The sequence below is a fragment of the Trachurus japonicus genome, chromosome 24 (genome assembly GCF_045865225.1).
Source record: "Trachurus japonicus isolate A0001 chromosome 24, Traja_1.0".
NCBI lineage: Eukaryota > Metazoa > Chordata > Actinopteri > Carangiformes > Carangidae > Trachurus > Trachurus japonicus.
This window is the reverse complement of record NC_140930.1, coordinates 11344876-11363832: the sequence shown is the minus strand read 5'-3', so window position 1 is coordinate 11363832 and position 18957 is coordinate 11344876. Positions and strand designations below refer to the sequence as shown.

At 38.3% G+C, this 18957-nt stretch overlaps 1 protein-coding gene across 2 annotated transcripts; it reads right to left on the bottom strand.

Annotated features, from left to right (window-relative positions):
• Positions 1 to 1639: 1639 nt before the first annotated feature.
• Positions 1640 to 18681, bottom strand: clu (clusterin). Of its 2 annotated transcripts, XM_085771727.1 has the most exons (10): positions 18644 to 18681; positions 14591 to 14753; positions 13406 to 13554; positions 11202 to 11372; positions 10084 to 10254; positions 8335 to 8539; positions 6724 to 6864; positions 5309 to 5535; positions 3179 to 3375; positions 1640 to 2283 (listed from the first exon to the last, which is right to left on the bottom strand). In XM_085771727.1, the coding sequence occupies exons 2-10, from the start codon at positions 14706 to 14708 to the stop codon at positions 2271 to 2273; spliced, it is 1392 nt and encodes a 463-aa protein (XP_085627853.1). In that variant the 5' UTR covers positions 14709 to 14753; positions 18644 to 18681; the 3' UTR covers positions 1640 to 2270. The 2 variants fall into 2 exon arrangements, with proteins under 2 accessions (XP_085627853.1, XP_085627854.1); XM_085771728.1 differs by lacking the exon at positions 1640 to 2283 and having other exon boundaries at positions 3175 to 3375.
• Between the last annotated feature and the right edge of the window lie 276 nt (positions 18682 to 18957).

The window sequence follows — 18957 nt, the reverse complement described above, 5'->3', positions numbered from 1 at the left end:
TTTTACACAAAAATAAAAACGGCACAATATTTTAAACTCTGTTCTCCTCAGTGACTTCTTCATTTATGTGAAAAACTGCTCAGCTGTTTGTAAGATTTAAAAAAAATTCCTAAACTTTGACTTGTACAAAAGAAAATACATAAGGAAGGTGAAGCAGTTTAGGGAATTAACTCCAACTGATAAATGATAATGTTTACCCAAAATGTACGGTGGCCCTGTGAGGTCAATGACCAGCAAATTTAGGAAGCACATGCAAATGGATAAAAAAAAAGAAAAGAAAACATCTGTATCAATTTGACAACACATGAAAGCCTTCAGAGTTCAAATCATCAATTGTGACACTGTAGCGGATACAGTTGAGTTTCCACTGTAGCTGTGTTAAAAAATAATGAAGTACACTTGCAAGTTTTGGCACCACATTGCACTCCTGCAGCAAAAAATAGTCTTAGTAAAATTTTATACACACTATTAAGCATTAGTTAAGCATGAAATACTGAATTCATTGTTTATAGCACGTGAATACCCATTAGTATGTAGTTTATAAACACAGTTAAAAATGTTTTACTCATCATTGACAAGCACTAACTGTATGTATAAACTACATACTTATGAGTATTCATGCATTATAAATGAAGAATTCCATGTTAATTAATGCTTAACTAATGCTTAATAGTGTGTACTTATAAAGTGTTACCAAATTTTATTTGACAGACTTAAAGTTGAAAATACTCGGTCACTACATGAGCAAAAGTGTGTCAGGAACTCCGTCTATTAACAGAAATGAAACTTAACGGTTGTGTAGCAGCCACTGTTTTAGAAAATAAATGGATTCTACTAAATGTGAAAACTCTGTGTTTTAAAAATCCACCATGAGCTACTTTTAGAAACACAGACTGACGTTGTTAACAGTCCTCTGACCTGAACACACCACTGACAGTCTGTGGGCACAGGAACGAGCTGCTGCGTGAGCAAGACAAACCTAAAAATATCTGAAGAGATCTGCAGGAAGAGTGGGTGAAGATTTCTAAATCAGGAACGGACAGACGAGGGGCTTATTGAACTTTAGTATCTGTGTGTTAACATTTAAAAGAAGACTTATTTTAGTGTCTTCTGGTGTTTTAGCTTTGCCTTAAAACTTACAACAGCAAGACAAAGGAAGGAGAAAAAAGTAATTTGCACAAACTTCCAGATGTTCACCTAAATTTATTTGTGTTTCAGAGTTAGAATAATGGCTAAAATAATAGGAAATGCACCACTTTATAACGGATAAACCATACATATGTTTAATATGAAGACATGTAAATCACACTAATGGAAATATTTGACTACCGTATTTATGTAGAGTCCATCTTGTTTTCCTTAACTTCTTTAAGTGTTAAGACTATTAAATAAACTGTGGAACATTTATACAAAACACTTATTTGTTATAATAGTAACATGTTATTATGACATTTTTAAAATATGGTGCCAGTGCTTTGTATTTAGAGACGTTTTTCTGAAATGTTATATTTAACAAAGCTGTTAATTACGCTTTAATGTTTCAGTAACATCCAGAATTCAGACACAGGCTCACAGTGAAGAGACACAGCGGGTTTGAGCAGGTTTTATTGAATCTCTATGTATTGCTTCATTGCTAGGCTGTTGTTGTTTTTTGTTTTGTTTTTTTACAGAGGGACTTATTAAAGCGATCCTGAATTAACAACGCCTGTTTTAACCAAATTCTCTCCAATCAGCGACTTCAACTCCAGCCTCCAGCGATCGCTTCAACCAACTCAGGTCGAACTTATCGGAGATCTGTCGAGGGCTCGATCAGGTCATTAAAGCCACTGAAACAGCCTGAATTTATACATTTGTTGCAAGTAAAATCAATTTATTGCTCCGTGAAGTTGTTTGCAGAGAAAACAAGAAGTTAATCTAGTTACAAGTGTTAGAAAGGCTGAGAGAGAAGAGAGGAGAAGAGAATAAACCAGGTTTGATACGAGCCCCAGTGTTGGAGGAACAGCCGACACGAGTCAGGCCAGTTATCTGTTCTTACAGCAGGACAAACAGCTCTAATGTTATAATATAAATCTCTGAGTTTAAACTGGGTCATTTGCAAAAGCAGGACTTTGAGGAGGGGGGGTGGTGGGGGGGGTTACAACAGGATCATTAGGTCGGCTTCTGGCTTTTTGTTTGTTTGTTTTCTTCCTTTTCAGGTGTGTTTCAATGAATCCAGAACATTTTCTTGTCAGCAGACGATGAGGGTCGGGGGAACAAATCCAACTCTGAATTTATTTGAGCACACTGTGGGGAAAAAAAGAGAGAGAGAAAGCGACATCAGAGGAAAGGCAATGCTTCATGTTCATCCACATATGTACAGAAGCCTTGAGAGGCCGTAAATTCATACATTTTATTTCCTCAAGCCTGTCCCTCTCTGAAGCAGAGGAGAGGTCGGCTTCACTCCCGTCCGTCTTCACAGAGTCCACAAAGGGTTTCTGATCACAGGGTTTCCAGCGCTGCCGCCTAAACTAACGTGTTAAAAAAAAAAAGGAGCGATATTCGCCGCCGCCGCCCCCCCCCCCCCCCTTGGGACGATCGCCTTCATTCATCTCCGCATCCTCACACACACACAGGCTACACACCACAGAGAAACGCGCATGCATAACAGCAGCGCGCGCTATAGGTGCCGGCCTTTCGTGTAAACAAAGCCTGGTCATTATATGACACCCGGCTATTAATTAAATGTTTGAAAAATAAATGCGACTTATAAACCGGTGCGACTTATATATGTTTTTTTCCTCTTCATGACGTATTTTTAGGCAGATGCGACTAATACTCAGGTGCGACATATAGTCCGGAAAATACGGTACATATATATGTATATTATAAAATGTATGAAAATATGGCCGCTCAGGGCTTCCATACATATCATCCAAGTCAAGTAAAATCTTAAACTGCATTTCATCAACATACATTTATTGAATGGTATTGTATTAATTTTAAAATGTATCTGTTGCATAGAAAATACTGGATATCAGCATCAAAAGATAAGGTGACAATGTAATGTAATGTATTTTTTTAAATTGTTTTTATGTTTTCAGATCAGATGAAGTGAGATGAAGAAAAGATACGAGGGGGACAAACTGTATTTCCCAAAATGTTGGACCGTTTCTTTAACTGAGACCGACTGGACACTCACACGCTGGTTTCCTTGTAGCGGTCCAGAGCCTCCTGGGCCACGACCTCGGAGAACTTGGGGTCGGTCCAGGGGATGTCGCCCGGCACCGTGAAGTTCATGGGCGGAGAGTCGAAGAGCTGCACGGACACGTTGGTCTCTCCGGCTTCCTTCTCCTCACCTTCCTCGCCCGGCTGCTCCTCGCCGTCCTTGCAGATCACCTGTAGCACAAAGGTTCAGCTCATCCTGTTACACTACATGTTAGAGATATAAACGCATCAGTCACTGTGATTATTAATGAACCATTATACATATTTTTAAAGGGATATCTCAACATTTTGGCAAATTGGCCCATTGCCACAATCCCTATAGTTTTAGGAGTAGGTTTGTTACCTTTAAAGCAGAAGTAAGCGATCCGGTTGTTTTGGCTAATGCTGCGTTCCAGGCAGGCTTTTGAAACCGTAAATTACAGCTTCAAGTCACGATTTACGACTTTGTAGCGTTCCAGGCAACCCACTCGTGTTTTTCCGACCTGTTTTACCTGTGAAAGTCACTATAACGGCCACTCGTAACTTCCGACCCGTGAACTCGTACCAGATCGAACTGGTATGACTTCACAGGTCGGAAAAACACGAGTTACGAGTTGCCTTGAACGCACCATAACGTCTTGTCAGCCGATGGAGTTAGCAGCCCCCGCCCTCGTCATGGATCTATTGGTCCTCGTCCCTACGTCACCACATTCACGCGCATCCCTTGGCTGCACACACAGCCCTTCATGCCGTTCTCTCTCCTCATTGGATAAAACTTGTAGGATACGAGAAAAGTTTTCTCCTCGGCTCAGAGCAGAGCAGAGGGACTGACAGACCCGTGTTTCGGTCCAAACACCCTATGTAAGTGATTGCTGTCGGAAGATATAACTATTTAAGACTTATATTAACACAAAAATATCGCTTTCTTCTGCTTTAATTGTCGGTGCAAGCTTAACCTCAATTCTGCTAAAACGTTTACATGTTAAACATGTGTAACGGATGTGCACTCACCAACTATTCATTCATTCATCCTCACTTTCGTTTTAGTGCAGAAGACTTTTGCCCATTATTCTAAAAAAGCGGCTTTTACAGTAAACAGTTTGTTTCAAAAAATAATGAGTGAATCAATTTTATAATATAAAAAATAATAAAATAAAACGTTTCATTTAATTGTCGGTGCAAGCTATTTTTAGAACGGCGGAGCAGAGCCGCGAGCTGCTCAGAGCTACGCAGCCGTGTTACGATTAGTCGATTTGTAGCTGTGCGCTGATTGGTGATTTTGTAGTAATTTATATCAACCAAACCAAACATGGCAAAACAAACCAGAATTCAGGTACAAACAGGGCCGTTGTATAGGGGAGAAAGGTGATGATAATTCTAGGGGCCCAGCGCCTAGTGGGGCCCATAAAAAACCCCAGTAGTCTAATCTTTGTATGACTGATTTATTCTGCGTAACACTGTAAAAACTCGACATCTTTCCAAGAATATTTGTCTTATTTCTTGTCCAAATGTCTCATTTCTAGTCAAAACTAATCTCTTTCCACTTAAAATAAGACTCATTACCTAAAAATTTACTTGTTTTTAGATAATTTTCACTTAAATTCACAATAAATAGAAAAATCTGCCAGTGAAAGTAAGTTTTTTGTGCTTGTAATAAGAAAGAAAAACTTGCTCCACTATCAGATTTTTTTCTACTTATTCCAAGTGAAAATCTGCTTGAAAGAAGTAAAAAGTGTCTAAAAACAAGCTACTTTTAATATGATGTGTCTTATTTTAAGTATAATGAGATTTGTTTTGACTAGAAATGACATTTTGACTAGAAATAAGACGAATATTCTTGCTAAGGAGTTTTTGCAGTGTAATGCTGCATTAGCATCAAAACAAAGAAGGCTAAATAAAAAATGATAATACATACGTAGTCTAAGAAAAAAAAAAGGAAAATTTAGGGGGAGGGGCCCACTTTAGTATTCTTTAAGGGGGCCCAGAATTCCTAGCAACGGCCCTGGGTACAAATGAGCCAAACCAGTCTCTTTCTATTGGTGCAGAGTGTTTCCAGCCTCCTCGGAGCAGATGGACGGTCGCGGTCGGGGACTGAATTACAAGACGACACAACAAGGTGCTTTACCGTCTGTAGGTGGAAGATGCCGTCCCTGCTGCCGGTGATGTTGGCCAGCGACGACACCCAGCCGAACTGCGTGTTGAACAGGTCGAGGATGGAGGAGGTGTTGAACATCTCCTCCTCGAACTTCTGCAGCTGGGAGTTGTAGAGCTGAGTGAAGCGCTCGGCCAGCGCCAGGGCCTGCTCCAGCTCCTGCTTCAGGGGGCTCTCCAGAGGTTTGTTCCCTGAGCAGTCTGCGAGGGAAAACATCATCATCATCATCATCATTAAATTGTTTTTTTAATTTATTTGACCAGCAAGCACTTTTTAATCTGTTATTTTGCCCAGCAGACAGAGAGCACAGTAGCATCTTCTTCTTCTTTTAAAGTATTTTTATGAATTGTGTATTTTATTCTTTGTATAATTTGTCCTGCTTTTCCTTCTTTCTAAGGCTGCTGTCATGAACAAATTTCCTCTCGGGGATAAATAAAGTATAATCAATCAATCAATGAGCTTCAAAACGCCTCTTGGTAACCTACACACTGGGCTGAACTGGTCTGGCTTTATTTGGCTTCATGAGTTGGTAATGAAAAGTGACATAATCAAATCTGGAATTAGGGGAATAATACAATAAATACTTGTATATAGTATTTTTATGTAGAAAACCCACCTTTTCCACCTGGCGTATCATTCAGCCTGATTTTATGTTGACCCCGTGGGTTTCTCTCTCTCTTTTATCTTTTTAACTGTTTCATGATTACCTGCACTGTTTGCCATGTCATACTTTTGTTTTACATCTATTTTATTACTTGCTATTGATGTATAATTAACCCATTATTGCTGCTGCTGCACTAACTTATTCTTATTATTGTTGTTTTATTTAACTGTTTACCCTCCTATGTGCAGCACTTTGGTTGGTCGTTTTAAATGTGCTATACAAATAAATGCTGACTGACTGATAATATAATATAATATAATATAATATTGTCATTCTCATCAGAAAGTCTCCTTGTGATCTAATTGGTCAGTGGTCTGGCTGTGCAACAACAAGGTTACCATGGCGATCCATCCACTGTGTTTGCTGTCTCAGCCTCACCCCGTCCCAAACCTCTTTAACACACAGGAAGTTGTTACATAATTGGATTTCAGTCTTTCCAAGTCGCTGGTCATTCATTTGAATATCACTTCCTGTTTTCTTCATTATCATCAATCAATCTGTTTCCTGTCAGATGAGGACACAGCCGGACTTTTAAATGGTTGTTTTTTATATGTTTTATGACATTTTACATAATTAATCCATATTCCTCATGTAGTTTCGGCTGTTTTTATGTTTTTAATTTCCTTGTTTCCAACGTCATCTCTACTATACCCACAACATGTTTCTAGTTTCCCATGTTTACGTCTTGATCCATGACCCAGCAGCAGAGAGTTACGTATCTCACCGATGTGTTGGATTTCTTTGCACTTCTGACACTCGTCACGGAACTTGATGCAGCCGGCCGAGTTGCGGCGAATCTCCCTGCAGGTCATCCTGCCGTTACCAAACGGTCTGGTGATCACCACATCCTCGTTCACGCTGCCGTCTGAAGGCAAACACACACACAAACACACACAACAAACACTTAACCTCAATTCTGCTAAAACGTTTACATGTTAAATACGGGTGGGAGAAAAAATCGATTCACATATATATTACGATATCTTTTTTGACGATTTTTAAATCGACTTTTTTTTCAAAAATCGATTTTTTTTTTAAATTTTTCTTTTTTTTTGATTTTTTTTAAATATTGTGCAATGTGCATTTGTTAGCCTTTTTTACATACAGAGGGTACAGGTTTTGAAAAGGGTTTAAGTTCACTTTATAATGGAGTATGTTAATTTATAGGCTCCTACAGTATTTGTGTGCGGATAAATGTTAAAAATGCAGACTAAAAATTGAGAGAATCGGCAAAATCGTAGAATCGCAATTTACTGTAAATCGAATCGCCATCCAAAAAATCATAGAAGAATTGAATCGGGAGAAAAGCATATCGTCCCAGCCCTAATGTTAAACATGTGTAATGTGCACTCACCAACTATTCATTCATTCATCCTCACTTTCGTTTTAGTGCAGAAGACTTTTGCCCATTATTCTTAAAAAAGCAGCTTTTACGTACAGTAAACAGTTTGTTTCAAAAAAATAATGAGTGAATCAATTTTATAATATAAAAAATAATAAAATAAAATGTTTCATTACACAATTTTTCACAGATGGAAAAAAATTATCATTGCAGAGAATGATATTTCACAGTTTTTGAAGACGCCAAAAAAAATCAATCAAATGATTTTATCAGTATTTCTTATATCTTCTATTCTTGTCAAGAGAAAACAGTTTGGATTACGATGATTTTAGCTTCTTTTCAGTTCAGTAAATCTCTGCTTGACAAAAGTCTGAGGACCGAAACGTTCTGCTTTTTTTCCATAGGCTATTACAGTTTTTTGCAAGTCAAAGGACAGTGTGCGGACAACTTTTATCTTCCTTCTTTTCAGCTCTCACATCACTTTGAAACCTCACACAATGTTACTGTAAAACTCATACAGTAACAGGCATGTGACTGAATATGGCTACTTAGATAGTTTGGCTTTTATTTTGTAGCAGTGTTTAAAATGGTGATTTAGATAGATAGATAGATAGATAGATAGATAGATAGATAGATAGATAGATAGATAGATAGATAGATAGATAGATAGATAGAGCCTACTTTATTGATTACATTTTATTTGCTATTGCTATTTCAGTATAGTTTGTTCTTTATATTCTTATCCTATAAGTTGTTATCGTCACTGTGTGTAATGCTGCTGCTGCACTGTAATTTCCCAACTTGGGATCAATGAAGTATATCTATCTATCTATCTATCTATCTATCTATCTATCTATCTATCTATCTATCTATCTATCTATCTATCTATCTATCTATCTATCTATCTATCTATCTATCTATCTATCTATCTATCTATCTATGAGACATCTTTTGGCTGAGCTCTCATCTTACTGTATAAGTCAGAAATCGTACCCTCATTGGGAGCGACGTCGCTGTCGATGTCCGTCATGGAGTCCATGTGTCCAAAGAAGTTCCTGCCCATTCCCATCATGGGCGAGAACAGGTTTTGGAAGCCGTGGAAAGGATTGTTGAAAATAGAGCGAGTTATGCGCCTCGGACTGGGGCCGAGAAAGAAACCGGGCGCCATGAAGGGCCAGAAGCTTCCCTGTTCAGCCACCTGAGGAAGAGGAGGAGGAGGAGGAGGAGGAGGAGGAGGAGGAGGAGGAGGAGGAGGAGGAAGGAGACAGAGCTGATGACTGAGGTTCTTCAGATCACAGGAATATACAACAACACATCCCTCAGAAATAGGGATGTCACGATTATAGATTTTCTTGGTACGATTATTGTCAGAGAAATTATCACGGTGTTACGATTATCACGATTATTATGCATCAATAAATTTCACAAGACTATGAATGTGTAAAATCAAATATAGTCAAAATATAATTACATTACTAATCTCTAAATATAGGAGGACCAGTTATTAATCCCCCTGGGGAAGTGTTTGAAGTCATTAATTGCCATCTATACCAATTGTTTAAGTTTATTTTTTTAAATTACAAATGACACTCTAACATTTACGTAAAGCCCCTGTACAGACTTTTCATTTAGTGTTGATTTTGGTGGCCCCTGTGGATGAAAGCGGTGGTGTTTTGCCGGAATGAAGACTGCATTTCCCACTGTCATGAAGACGTTTGTCTGGCCGGCGCGTGTAGATTTGTTTTGGAAACGTCGGAAAGAAGACGGGACTTGCTTTGAAAACTTCTTTGTTTTTTTTTAGCAGCTATCTGCAGCGTACGTAGTAATGTATCTATTTGCATCGTTTGGTCAGTGGTGCGACCCGACCATGCCTTCCAGAGGTATAGAATTAGACTACTTAGAAATAGCGTATCTTCACACTGACGGGCTCATTTGCTGTTGTAGGTAACAGAGACACATCAGCAGAAACCACAGACTTTTGCGTATCCAGTTAAAAGCTCCGTACAGGGGCTTTAAATTCCCACCAATTCAGTGTTACGTTAGAAGATAAATGGACCAACCAACTTGCACCGTAAAACTATACAATATGGAATGGTCATTGCAAAAAGGAACATCTTATCTCATTGGAAAAGTGATGAGGCACCTTCCTTTAAGGCCTGGCTTTCAGAAATTACTAATTTGTTGCATATGGAAAGGATTCGACACAATGTATCTCTCAGCTCTGCAACCTTTGATAGGATGTGGCAACCATTTCTTCTACATTTGTCAAGACTGACTTAAAAGTAACACTTAACTCTCATACATCTTTGTCAACATAACCCCATGTTTTTGATTTTTATATAATACCTGGTACGTTCTATATGTCAAGGTATACTGTTTCTGAGCAGGGCCCTTTTATTCTTCTTTTTTTTCTCTCTGTCTACTTGTCTATGTCTATTTTCTTTTGAGCTAGTGATGTGCCTTTTTATAATGTCACAGTTCGTCTGTTGTCTTGTTTATTCTTTATTATATTGAAAATTCATAAATAAAATATTAAAAAAAAAAAAAAAAGAAGATAACTGGACCAGTATCTGGCCATCTTCCTTTACCTTGGTCCACAGCTGCCAATATGATTCTGACATAATCTTTTTCGGAAAGTGACGGTATTTAAGAATCTTTACGATCTATTAATTGTGGCGTTTTATACCGCGATTCATTGTGAAAACAAGTAATTGTGACATCCCTACTCAGAAACACCCGTACCTTCCTGCTGTCTGAGTAAATGCTGTCCACGCCGTCGGCCATCTCGGAGTACTTCTCCTCCAGCTGCCTGAACTCCCTGTTCTGTCGCTGCCCCTCCTGCTCCAGGACGTCGATCTTCTCCCCGTTGATCCAGATGGAGAAGGGAGACGACCTGTTCAGCACCTCCTCCAGCTGCACACCACACAACACAACACTGTAAATCCTACACTTTTTCTTTCTTTTATTTTCTTTTCTTTATTAGGATCCCCATTAGCACCCGCAGCAGCATCGGCTATTCTTCCTCACACTTGCACATAAGAAACATTACATTTATACATGACACAACAAGAACAAATAACGACAGCTCCCTAATAATATACAAACCACTCTATACTTCAATACCTTAAATAATCTAGTGTAATACACACACAAAGTAAATAAAACAATTAAAAATAAAAATAAATCAGCATTAACTGTCTGAAGTGACCGCAACCATGCACTTCAACTACACATATATCCACTACAAAAAAAAGGGTGCAACCACAACTCCATTCAAACCAGTCCTCTTTAAAGACTAAAGTTAAATCATAATTCGAGATACTGTTTTAACCCTTCTCTTGTGTTCGGTGTACCCGTTTTCAGGTTTTAAATGCATACAAGTACCACATAAATTTGTTTATAGCATCAAGGCTTTTTGACTTTGTCAGGAACCTCAATTTAAACAAAATAAAACAAAATTTTTCACAAAATTCTAAAATGCTCTGGTTAAAATTATGACATTTGTGGTGCTAGGGTAAATTTTGACCAGGTTATAATGATAAGAACAATAATAAGAATTCAAACTGAAATCACAAGTGCAAAACCAACCTTTTCATGGATAAGGAAGTCTAACAATGTAACCAAGAGATGAGAAACAAATGGGATGATAAATAATTGTTTTAGTCTGATTTAAGACTCGCAGTAGAAAGCTGACACAAGACGAAGGTTAACAGCGTTTTAAACCACACTCACACTCACATCTGATACTTCATTATCAACTCCTCATTCGACGTCTCTAAGCATGAGGACGTGTGTGTGTGTGTGTGTGTGTGTGTGTGTGTGTGTGTGTGTGTGTGTGTGTGTGTGTGTGTGTGTCTCACCTGGCGTCCCACCAGTCCCGACCCGCTGCTGCAGGTCCTGGAGTAGTATTTGACGCAGGTGTTCTTCAGACAGGGCTTACACTCCTCCCACAGAGCCTTCATGGTCTCGTTGCAGACCTCCTCCTCCTGCTCCAGCTTGGCCTCCATCTCCTGAGCCTTACGCATCGCCTCCTGCAGCAAAACACCATGGAAACTAGATACTGTATCCTCCTCAGACACTGTGCTGTCACTGCCGGTTTATTATCACTGTGTGTCCTATTTCCTGTAAGACATATTCCTGTGATCACGTAGAGAGCTGGTGCAGAGTTAAAACTACAGTAGACGGTGTTTTTGAGGTTGCAGTGCCCAAACTTTGTAAACTCTGTGGAAATATTCAAAAACAAGCTCGTCACGACCCATCTTTTTAAACCTCTGTATTAGTGGTGTGATCAGGGCCGTTGCTAGGAATTCTGGGCCCCCTTAAAGAGTACTAAAGTGGGCCCCTCCCCCTAACTTTTCCTTTTTTTTTATTATCGTTTTTTATTTAGCCTTCTTTGTTTTGATGCTAATGCAGCATTACACTGCAAAAACTCAAGTATCTTAGCAAGAATATTTGTCTTATTTCTAGTCAAAATGTAATTTCTAGTCAAAACAAATCTCATTCTACTTAAAATAAGACACATCATATTAAAAGTAGCTTGTTTTTAGACACTTTTTACTTCTTTCAAGCATATTTTCACTTGGAATAAGTAGAAAAAATCTGATAGTGGAGCAAGTTTTTCTTCCTTATTACAAGCACAAAAAACTTACTTTCACTGGCAGATTTTTCTATTTATTGTGAATTTAAGTGAAAATTATCTAAAAACAAGTTAATTTTTAGGTAATGAGTCTTATTTTAAGTGGAAAGAGATTAGTTTTGACTAGAAATGAGACATTTGGACAAGAAATAAGACAAATATTCTTGGAAAGATGTTGTACTATAGTCAGGGTCTTACACAGAATAAATCAGTCATACAAAGATTAGACTACTGGGGTTTTTTATGGGCCCCACTGGGCGCTGGGCCCCTAGAATTATCATCACCTTTCTCCCCTATACAACGGCCCTGGGTGTGATACTAAGACCAGTCATTTTCAAGGTCTCTGTCGTGTATTGGTCTTGGTCGAGCTGGACTGAGGATTTTTTCTCAAGACCAGTCAAGACCACAACTGTAATGACATTTTTTTTTAAACCGCAAAAGTCTCTCTCTGCCACTCGCACACTTTGGTTTATGTAATGTAATTTAATAACTCTATGATGATTAAATTGGTGCTGTAAAAGTACATATGCTTGTGTAACCCTCTGAAAAACTTGGTTGCACCAGTGGGAAAGACTTCAGCAGGTTCTGTGCCGTGTTATTGTGTTTCAATTAACTATGGTATAGATTTTATATAAAATTATCTTTTCTTTTTAGCTGTCGAATAATGAGTACCAGTACTGAATACAGTAATAGTAGTCTTGAAAATGGTCTCGCATTGGTTTGGTCTTTACTTGGTCTATACTCTGTATGATGTTTTTTTAGGCTTTTTACTGTTATGTCTTAATATACATTTTATCCTTTATGTTTCCATCTATACTACCTACTCATCTCTCTATAATGCACAATGCCTTTTGTTAGGTTATTGTTATACATGTTTTACTTTTTATATCATTTATATCATATTATTTTAGGTTATGTAAGCTGCTGAACGATATGAATTTCCCTAGGGATTAATAAAGTCTTTTCTATTCTATTCTATCTATATCTTTGCTCTTGAAAGGTGCTATATAAATGAAGGGATTCACTTAAAGTTCAAGACTGAACATTATTTTTCTGTTGTTTAAAGACATTTTAAAGGTATTCTGTCTTTTCTTTCTTATTCTATGTCCTGTCAGGAAACCTTCCAGCTGTTTCTCATTTCATTTTTCACTTCCACACAATAAAATAACAGATAAAACATCTGGATTCTTGTATAAACTACTGGGCGTAGCGCTGTGCTGTGATTTTAAAAGCATATTAACTGTTGTTGACAATGGTTTAGTCAGCTCCACTGGAACAAAAATAACCTCCTTTGTTTTGTTTTGTTTTTTTCTCAGTGACTCATATTTTAACTCCTACCAACAGACTGTATTAAGAAAAACACTGTTAATCCAGTTCCACCACCGTATAAAGAACCACTGTCTGAGATGTGACAGCGATATAACGTACGTCTTTCTGCTCCTTGGTTTTCTCCAGCTCGTCCAGGAACTTCTTGTGATCCTCTGAAGATTTCTGCATCACGCTCTTCATCTCCTTCACCCCGTTGATGGCGTTTTCAATCTGTTTATCCAGATACTTCTCTCCCTGAAGCGAGAGCTCTGCAAAGACAAACATCATTAACATCAGTCATTCTCTAACCTCTGCTCATTTCTCACTTTGAGGTTATTATTATATCTCTTTGCATGTTCATTCAACCTTTATTTTAAGTTGGGAACACAGTGAAGTAGAGACCTCATAAACATTGTATGAGCAAAGGATACATTTAAAATAGTTCACACTAGAAACACCAGTGTTTAACTCATATAAAAGCGGCAGGAAACAAAAACACAATAAAATCAAGTGTCAAGAAACAGAACAATAAAAGCTACAAATCTGTCAGAATAAACAAAACCTTCACAGTGATTAAAACATCAAAATACGGGTGTACAGATGAGCTAAAACAGGAACATCTGGAAGTAAAATGTGATGTAATTAAAGATTTCAAGAGCCTAAAGGATAAAAGTTAAAAGACATTTAAAGGTTATTCTGCAAGTTATTCCATATAAAAACTTTTTTTTTCTTATTAATTACTTCTTTAATTGACTTTAAAGGTACAATATGTAAGAATGTGGCCAAAAACGGTTACTGCAGTCAAATTCAAAACACAGCGGTCTGGTTTTTCCTCCCAGTCGTAGCGGCAGCTCAGTGGAAGCAGACGGAGGCTGAAACGCCACTGACGCCGCCGTGACTGGGAGAGAGGGCTAGGTGGCGCAACATGTAAACACGTAAATTCAAAACATAAACATGATTTGCAGTCTGCAAAAAAAGATTTTTAATGCGAATACTCTGGCTGTACTATTATATGTTATATGAACATTATTCCTGAATCTCTGTGACATATTAGGAGGATTTTACGGTCAGTTGCTTTTGATTTCTTACATATTGTACCTTTAAATTTAGTTTTATTTGTTAAAATTTTTAAATATTGGAGATTTCTGCCACCTGTTTTGTGACAGAGACAATGTTTCTCTGTTTTTAAAGAGACAATGATACAAAAACTTCACTTTGTTGAAAAAAAATCTCATGAAAATTGAAAATAAACAATTATTTTCAGCTCATGAAAGTTTCCAGATGCTGGTGCAGAGAGACACTCACGGGACAGATCTTCCTTTGAAGGAGGGAGGAGGCAGTTGGCCGAGGCCAGGACGAGGGCGACCACGGCCAGGGACTTCAGCCCCTTCTTCTTCATCATCATCATCATCATCATTAACATCCTCTCTGACTCTGAGCGGGCCAGCAGGCAATGATGAGAAAAAACCTGCAAGAAACACACAAGACACACATGAGAGAGAGAGGTTGTTGCTGTTCAGTCTGAGCATCCTCATGTTGTTGTAACGTCCCTGCAGCTCCACTAGGGGGCGACACACACACACACACACACACACACACACACACACACACACACACACACACACACACACACACAGGACACCAGTTAAAGAGCTACGCAGGAGAAATTGAGCACTCTTCTTGCTCAGCAGTTTTCTTGCAGAATATAAAAATATGCCAGTCGATACTGATAAATAATTCATAAAGTCGCATTCAGCAAGGACGTCGTCGTGGTCACCGGACCCTGACCCCAGATCAGTGTTTCCTGTGACTTTGACTTTGTGTCTTTCAGGGGAATTACATAAAGAGAACAGCAGGCCCTTTCTCTGTGACGTGAGCTCGGTCAGCTGCTCGTCTATTCAACAATGATAGATTCAACAGAGAGAGACTATAGCATTTGGTTTCTTCTCCTCCTCCTCCTCCTCCTCCTCTTCCTCTTCCTCCTCTTCCTCTGGACTCAGACAGATGGACTGATCCTCTCTCTCTCTCTTTCTCTCTCTCTGTGTGTGTGCAGTCTTTCCCAGACCGTACAGATCTCTCTCTGTGGCTCTAATCTCTGTTCATTGTTTCTGCAGCCAAACGTTAATCTCTCATTTTCCTCTTCAACGCACCAGTAGACCGGCCTTTTGCCCACCAGACTAATGACATCATCAGTCAAACTGGGTGAATCTTGAAGGCTCAAGTCAACCCTCAAAAACACTCATCTGGTGACGTCTTCTTGTTGCCTTGTGGAAATCGTGTTGTTTAGTTTTTCAATCCACCTGTAAACTCATCAACCAAAACTACACACATACGTCATAAAATAACTAGATTCATTTATGTACTGATGATCAAAGGCCATAAAATGTAACTGAAAGCTCCAGATAAGTTCCAGTAAGAGGACCTAATGGTGAGAGAGTAACATTTTAATGTAACATACATAAGACAATGATTAATCAAACCCCCTTGAAAAGTAAAAGTTAAAAGGAAAATTGAGAAATAGGGGTGGGCAAAAATATCGATTATGGCAATATATCATGATACTTTATATCGCGATACGATATCGATATTCAATATTTAAATATCGATTTTTTTTTTCAAAAGATTTTTTTTCAAATAATAAATCATGTTTCTGACGTAAATCCAGTCCGCGAGGTGTCACTGTACTACTACCTCAGACAGTGTGTTATACATGCAAATATGTTGTTGTAACTTGCACTTGTATAAAATGGCATGGATAATTTGAATTACATTGTTTTGACTCAGTTTGTCCCATAAATTATCACTATCATCTGATGTACATACAACTCGGATTTTAAGATGCATAATGCCTTTTACATTTTTCAGTGAACTATGTAGAATATATCGCAATATAACGCAAAATTTGGATATCGCAATATCGTATCATGTCGTGACTCAAGTATCGTGATGCGTATCGTATCGTGAGGTCCTTGGCAATACCCACCCCTATTGAGAAATTGAACGAGTGACGAGTGAATCAAGTCCTATCAAATCAAAATCAGATACTCTGATGACTTTATCGACACAACTCATCATCAATAAAAACTTAAAGCAGAACTTTGTCCTGGTCCACAAATATAAAAGTAAATACAAGTAAAACACATGCTGCAATGGCAACGTGTTTTAACAGTCTGTTCAAAAAAAACAAAAACCTTGATGCTGTAGTTATTTGCTGTGTTCATGGTCCTGATCTATTTGTTCATCTCCTCCACTCACTCTCATGCACAGTCACAGTCTCCTGTTCCTATGGAAACAAGCAACTGCGTCAGTTCACCTATAAATTTAACCAAAGATTTAAGACTTTTAAATGAATTTGTTAATAAATCCACTCCTACAATACCCCATTCCCTCCACGCTTTTTGCCCTTTGGCTGCACTATTCAACCAAATGCAAATAAGCCTTGTCCTTAGTATTCGGCATTGTTGCTAAATTTATAATCCCTGATTTTATGTTTTATGTGATTCAACAGTGGCTTTCTCATCCGTGAAGCACCTATAAAGAGTTCCTGGTATCTGTTCTCATCTCAGTTCGTTATTTTAATCTGAAAAATGTCACCGACTGTTCCCAAACGCAGCAGGACTGAACGCCCACCTGGGAGCTAAATAAACGTCCCACTTTCTCCGCTCTATATGAGCTCATGTGTCCGTGAGTTTAACACTTCAGAGTCTCTCACACAACAAGGTCATTACTAATGTGAGGAAATTAAACCTCTCGCTTCATTTCAGCAGGCCAGTAAGTGGAGGGTTTGTAAACAGGAGGGGGAGGAATGACAGCAGCTTATTTAATGAAAAAAAAACAAAAAAACGAGTAATTTGATGTGCAGAGAGAGAGAAAGGAGAGACTGCAAGAGAAAGAAAAAAGAAAAAGTCAGAGAATTACACAGAGAAAAGGAAATAAATAGGAATGAAATGCAGAATCAATTTGCCATGCAGAGGTCAAGCTGGGTTATTTGTTGAATAGCAGCTGCAGGGATCCTGGTTGCACAACAGAAAGAATGCAAACTGTCCGACGGGCCTCTGCTCCAGATGTGCACGACGACGACGAGGCCTTCCAGAAAGTTCAGCCTCAGACTGAAGAAGTGATGTGATGTGATACAGATTAAAGAGCTATTTCTGTCTTTACTGGTCTATTATATCTTCCCATTTACATCAGACATGTTTTCATATCTAAACCTATTTTAGTTTACTTTGCACGTACTAATACACTATCACTGTTATTGTATTAAAGACTGATATGATTAATTAATCGGTTAATAAGTGAGTTGATCACTATAACAACAATTTTGATAATTCATTATTAGTTTAAGTCATCTTTAAATAAACCTTTTTGCATCTCCTTCAATCTCAGATATCAAACTTCCTGTTTTTCTTGGCCTCACAGAAATGAATACCTTCAATCGATAATGATGACTCTATTTTTATATAGTATCATGTTATCATAACTCAAGGTAATGCAGTGGATGTGCAGGTGGAGTTTATGCACAACTTCTAAAAGTATTTTTCTTTTCTTTTCTTTTCTTTTTTATTAAATATCATTTATTATAATTTTCTCTGTTAGAAGTGCAAAATCCTCATTAAAGACTTCCCCAAAGCCAGAAAAAAAAGGAAAGAACAATTAACTAATCTGGATCATCTCAGCTCCATTTACAACGAATGGGACATCAGAACATTTGGCCTCATCCTGGCCTCATTTTAAAGTGTTTGGGGATTTTCTTTGCACCCAGAGGAGTCACTCATCATCACACCGTTTCTGCTAAATTCAGGCCAGATCTAAAACAGAAAATCTACTAAATCCCCCAATATCTATACTACATGTCTTGTTTTAAAGTAATTGTATGGTAAGTCAGAAGAACAGGTGAACCTGGATGATTATAACAATTTACACACATGAATTACAGTTTACAGCGCTAACAAACATCGGTGTGTGTTTTCAAGTGAGCCAGCCACAATGCAGTGATGTCATTTACCCTAATCCAGTTGTTTTGATCCAGAGATGGAGGTCACACCCATGAGTAAGCAATACAAACAACACCTACAGCATGAGGTCAGCATTCCTGCACTGACAAAAACAACTGCATGGACCAACATTTAACATAAAAACCAATGCACATCAAGGAGCTGAATTAGAGGTAGAAATATTTACAGCATGACATTTTAAAAAAAAAGAGAAACCAACAATGCAGGATGTTGCACTGTTCTGCTCTAGTCTGTTAGAATAAAACTACCACACACACTAACAGCTGCACATAAAGAGGTCGTTTCTCTGAGAGCATCATGAACTACAGACTCAAACACAAACACAACCGCTCCTGTGACTCACCTCAGTTAGTTTCCTGAGACTCCAGACTGTCTGAAGCTGCCTCCGTCTCTCTGCTGCTCCTATTTATACCCGCGGATAACGGGGACGGTGCAGATACGTGATTCACTGAGCAAGCACGCTACTGTCAAAGCGCTGAGACGGACAAACTGCACGTCCGGTCTCACCCTTCAAAATAAAAGCACGATAAATGGCAATATTGACAAAAAAAAAAACATGCATAGATACTCAAATGCTGTTTAAACATTGATGCATCTGTATCAATGTAATTCATTCACTAATAAATGAATGGTTGGTCCACAAGGGGGCGCTGGTGC

Excerpts from the sequence above, each read along its gene's own strand:
- clu (XM_085771727.1), bottom strand. The coding sequence starts at position 14,708 with ATGTTAATGATGATGATGATGATGATGAAGAAGAAGGGGCTGAAGTCC. Across the intron at positions 13,555-14,590 it reads TTCAAAGGAAGATCTGTCCC|AGCTCTCGCTTCAGGGAGAG; the intron begins GTGAGTGTCTCT and ends TTGTCTTTGCAG. Across the intron at positions 5,536-6,723 it reads CAAAGAAATCCAACACATCG|ACTGCTCAGGGAACAAACCT; the intron begins GTGAGATACGTA and ends TTTCCCTCGCAG.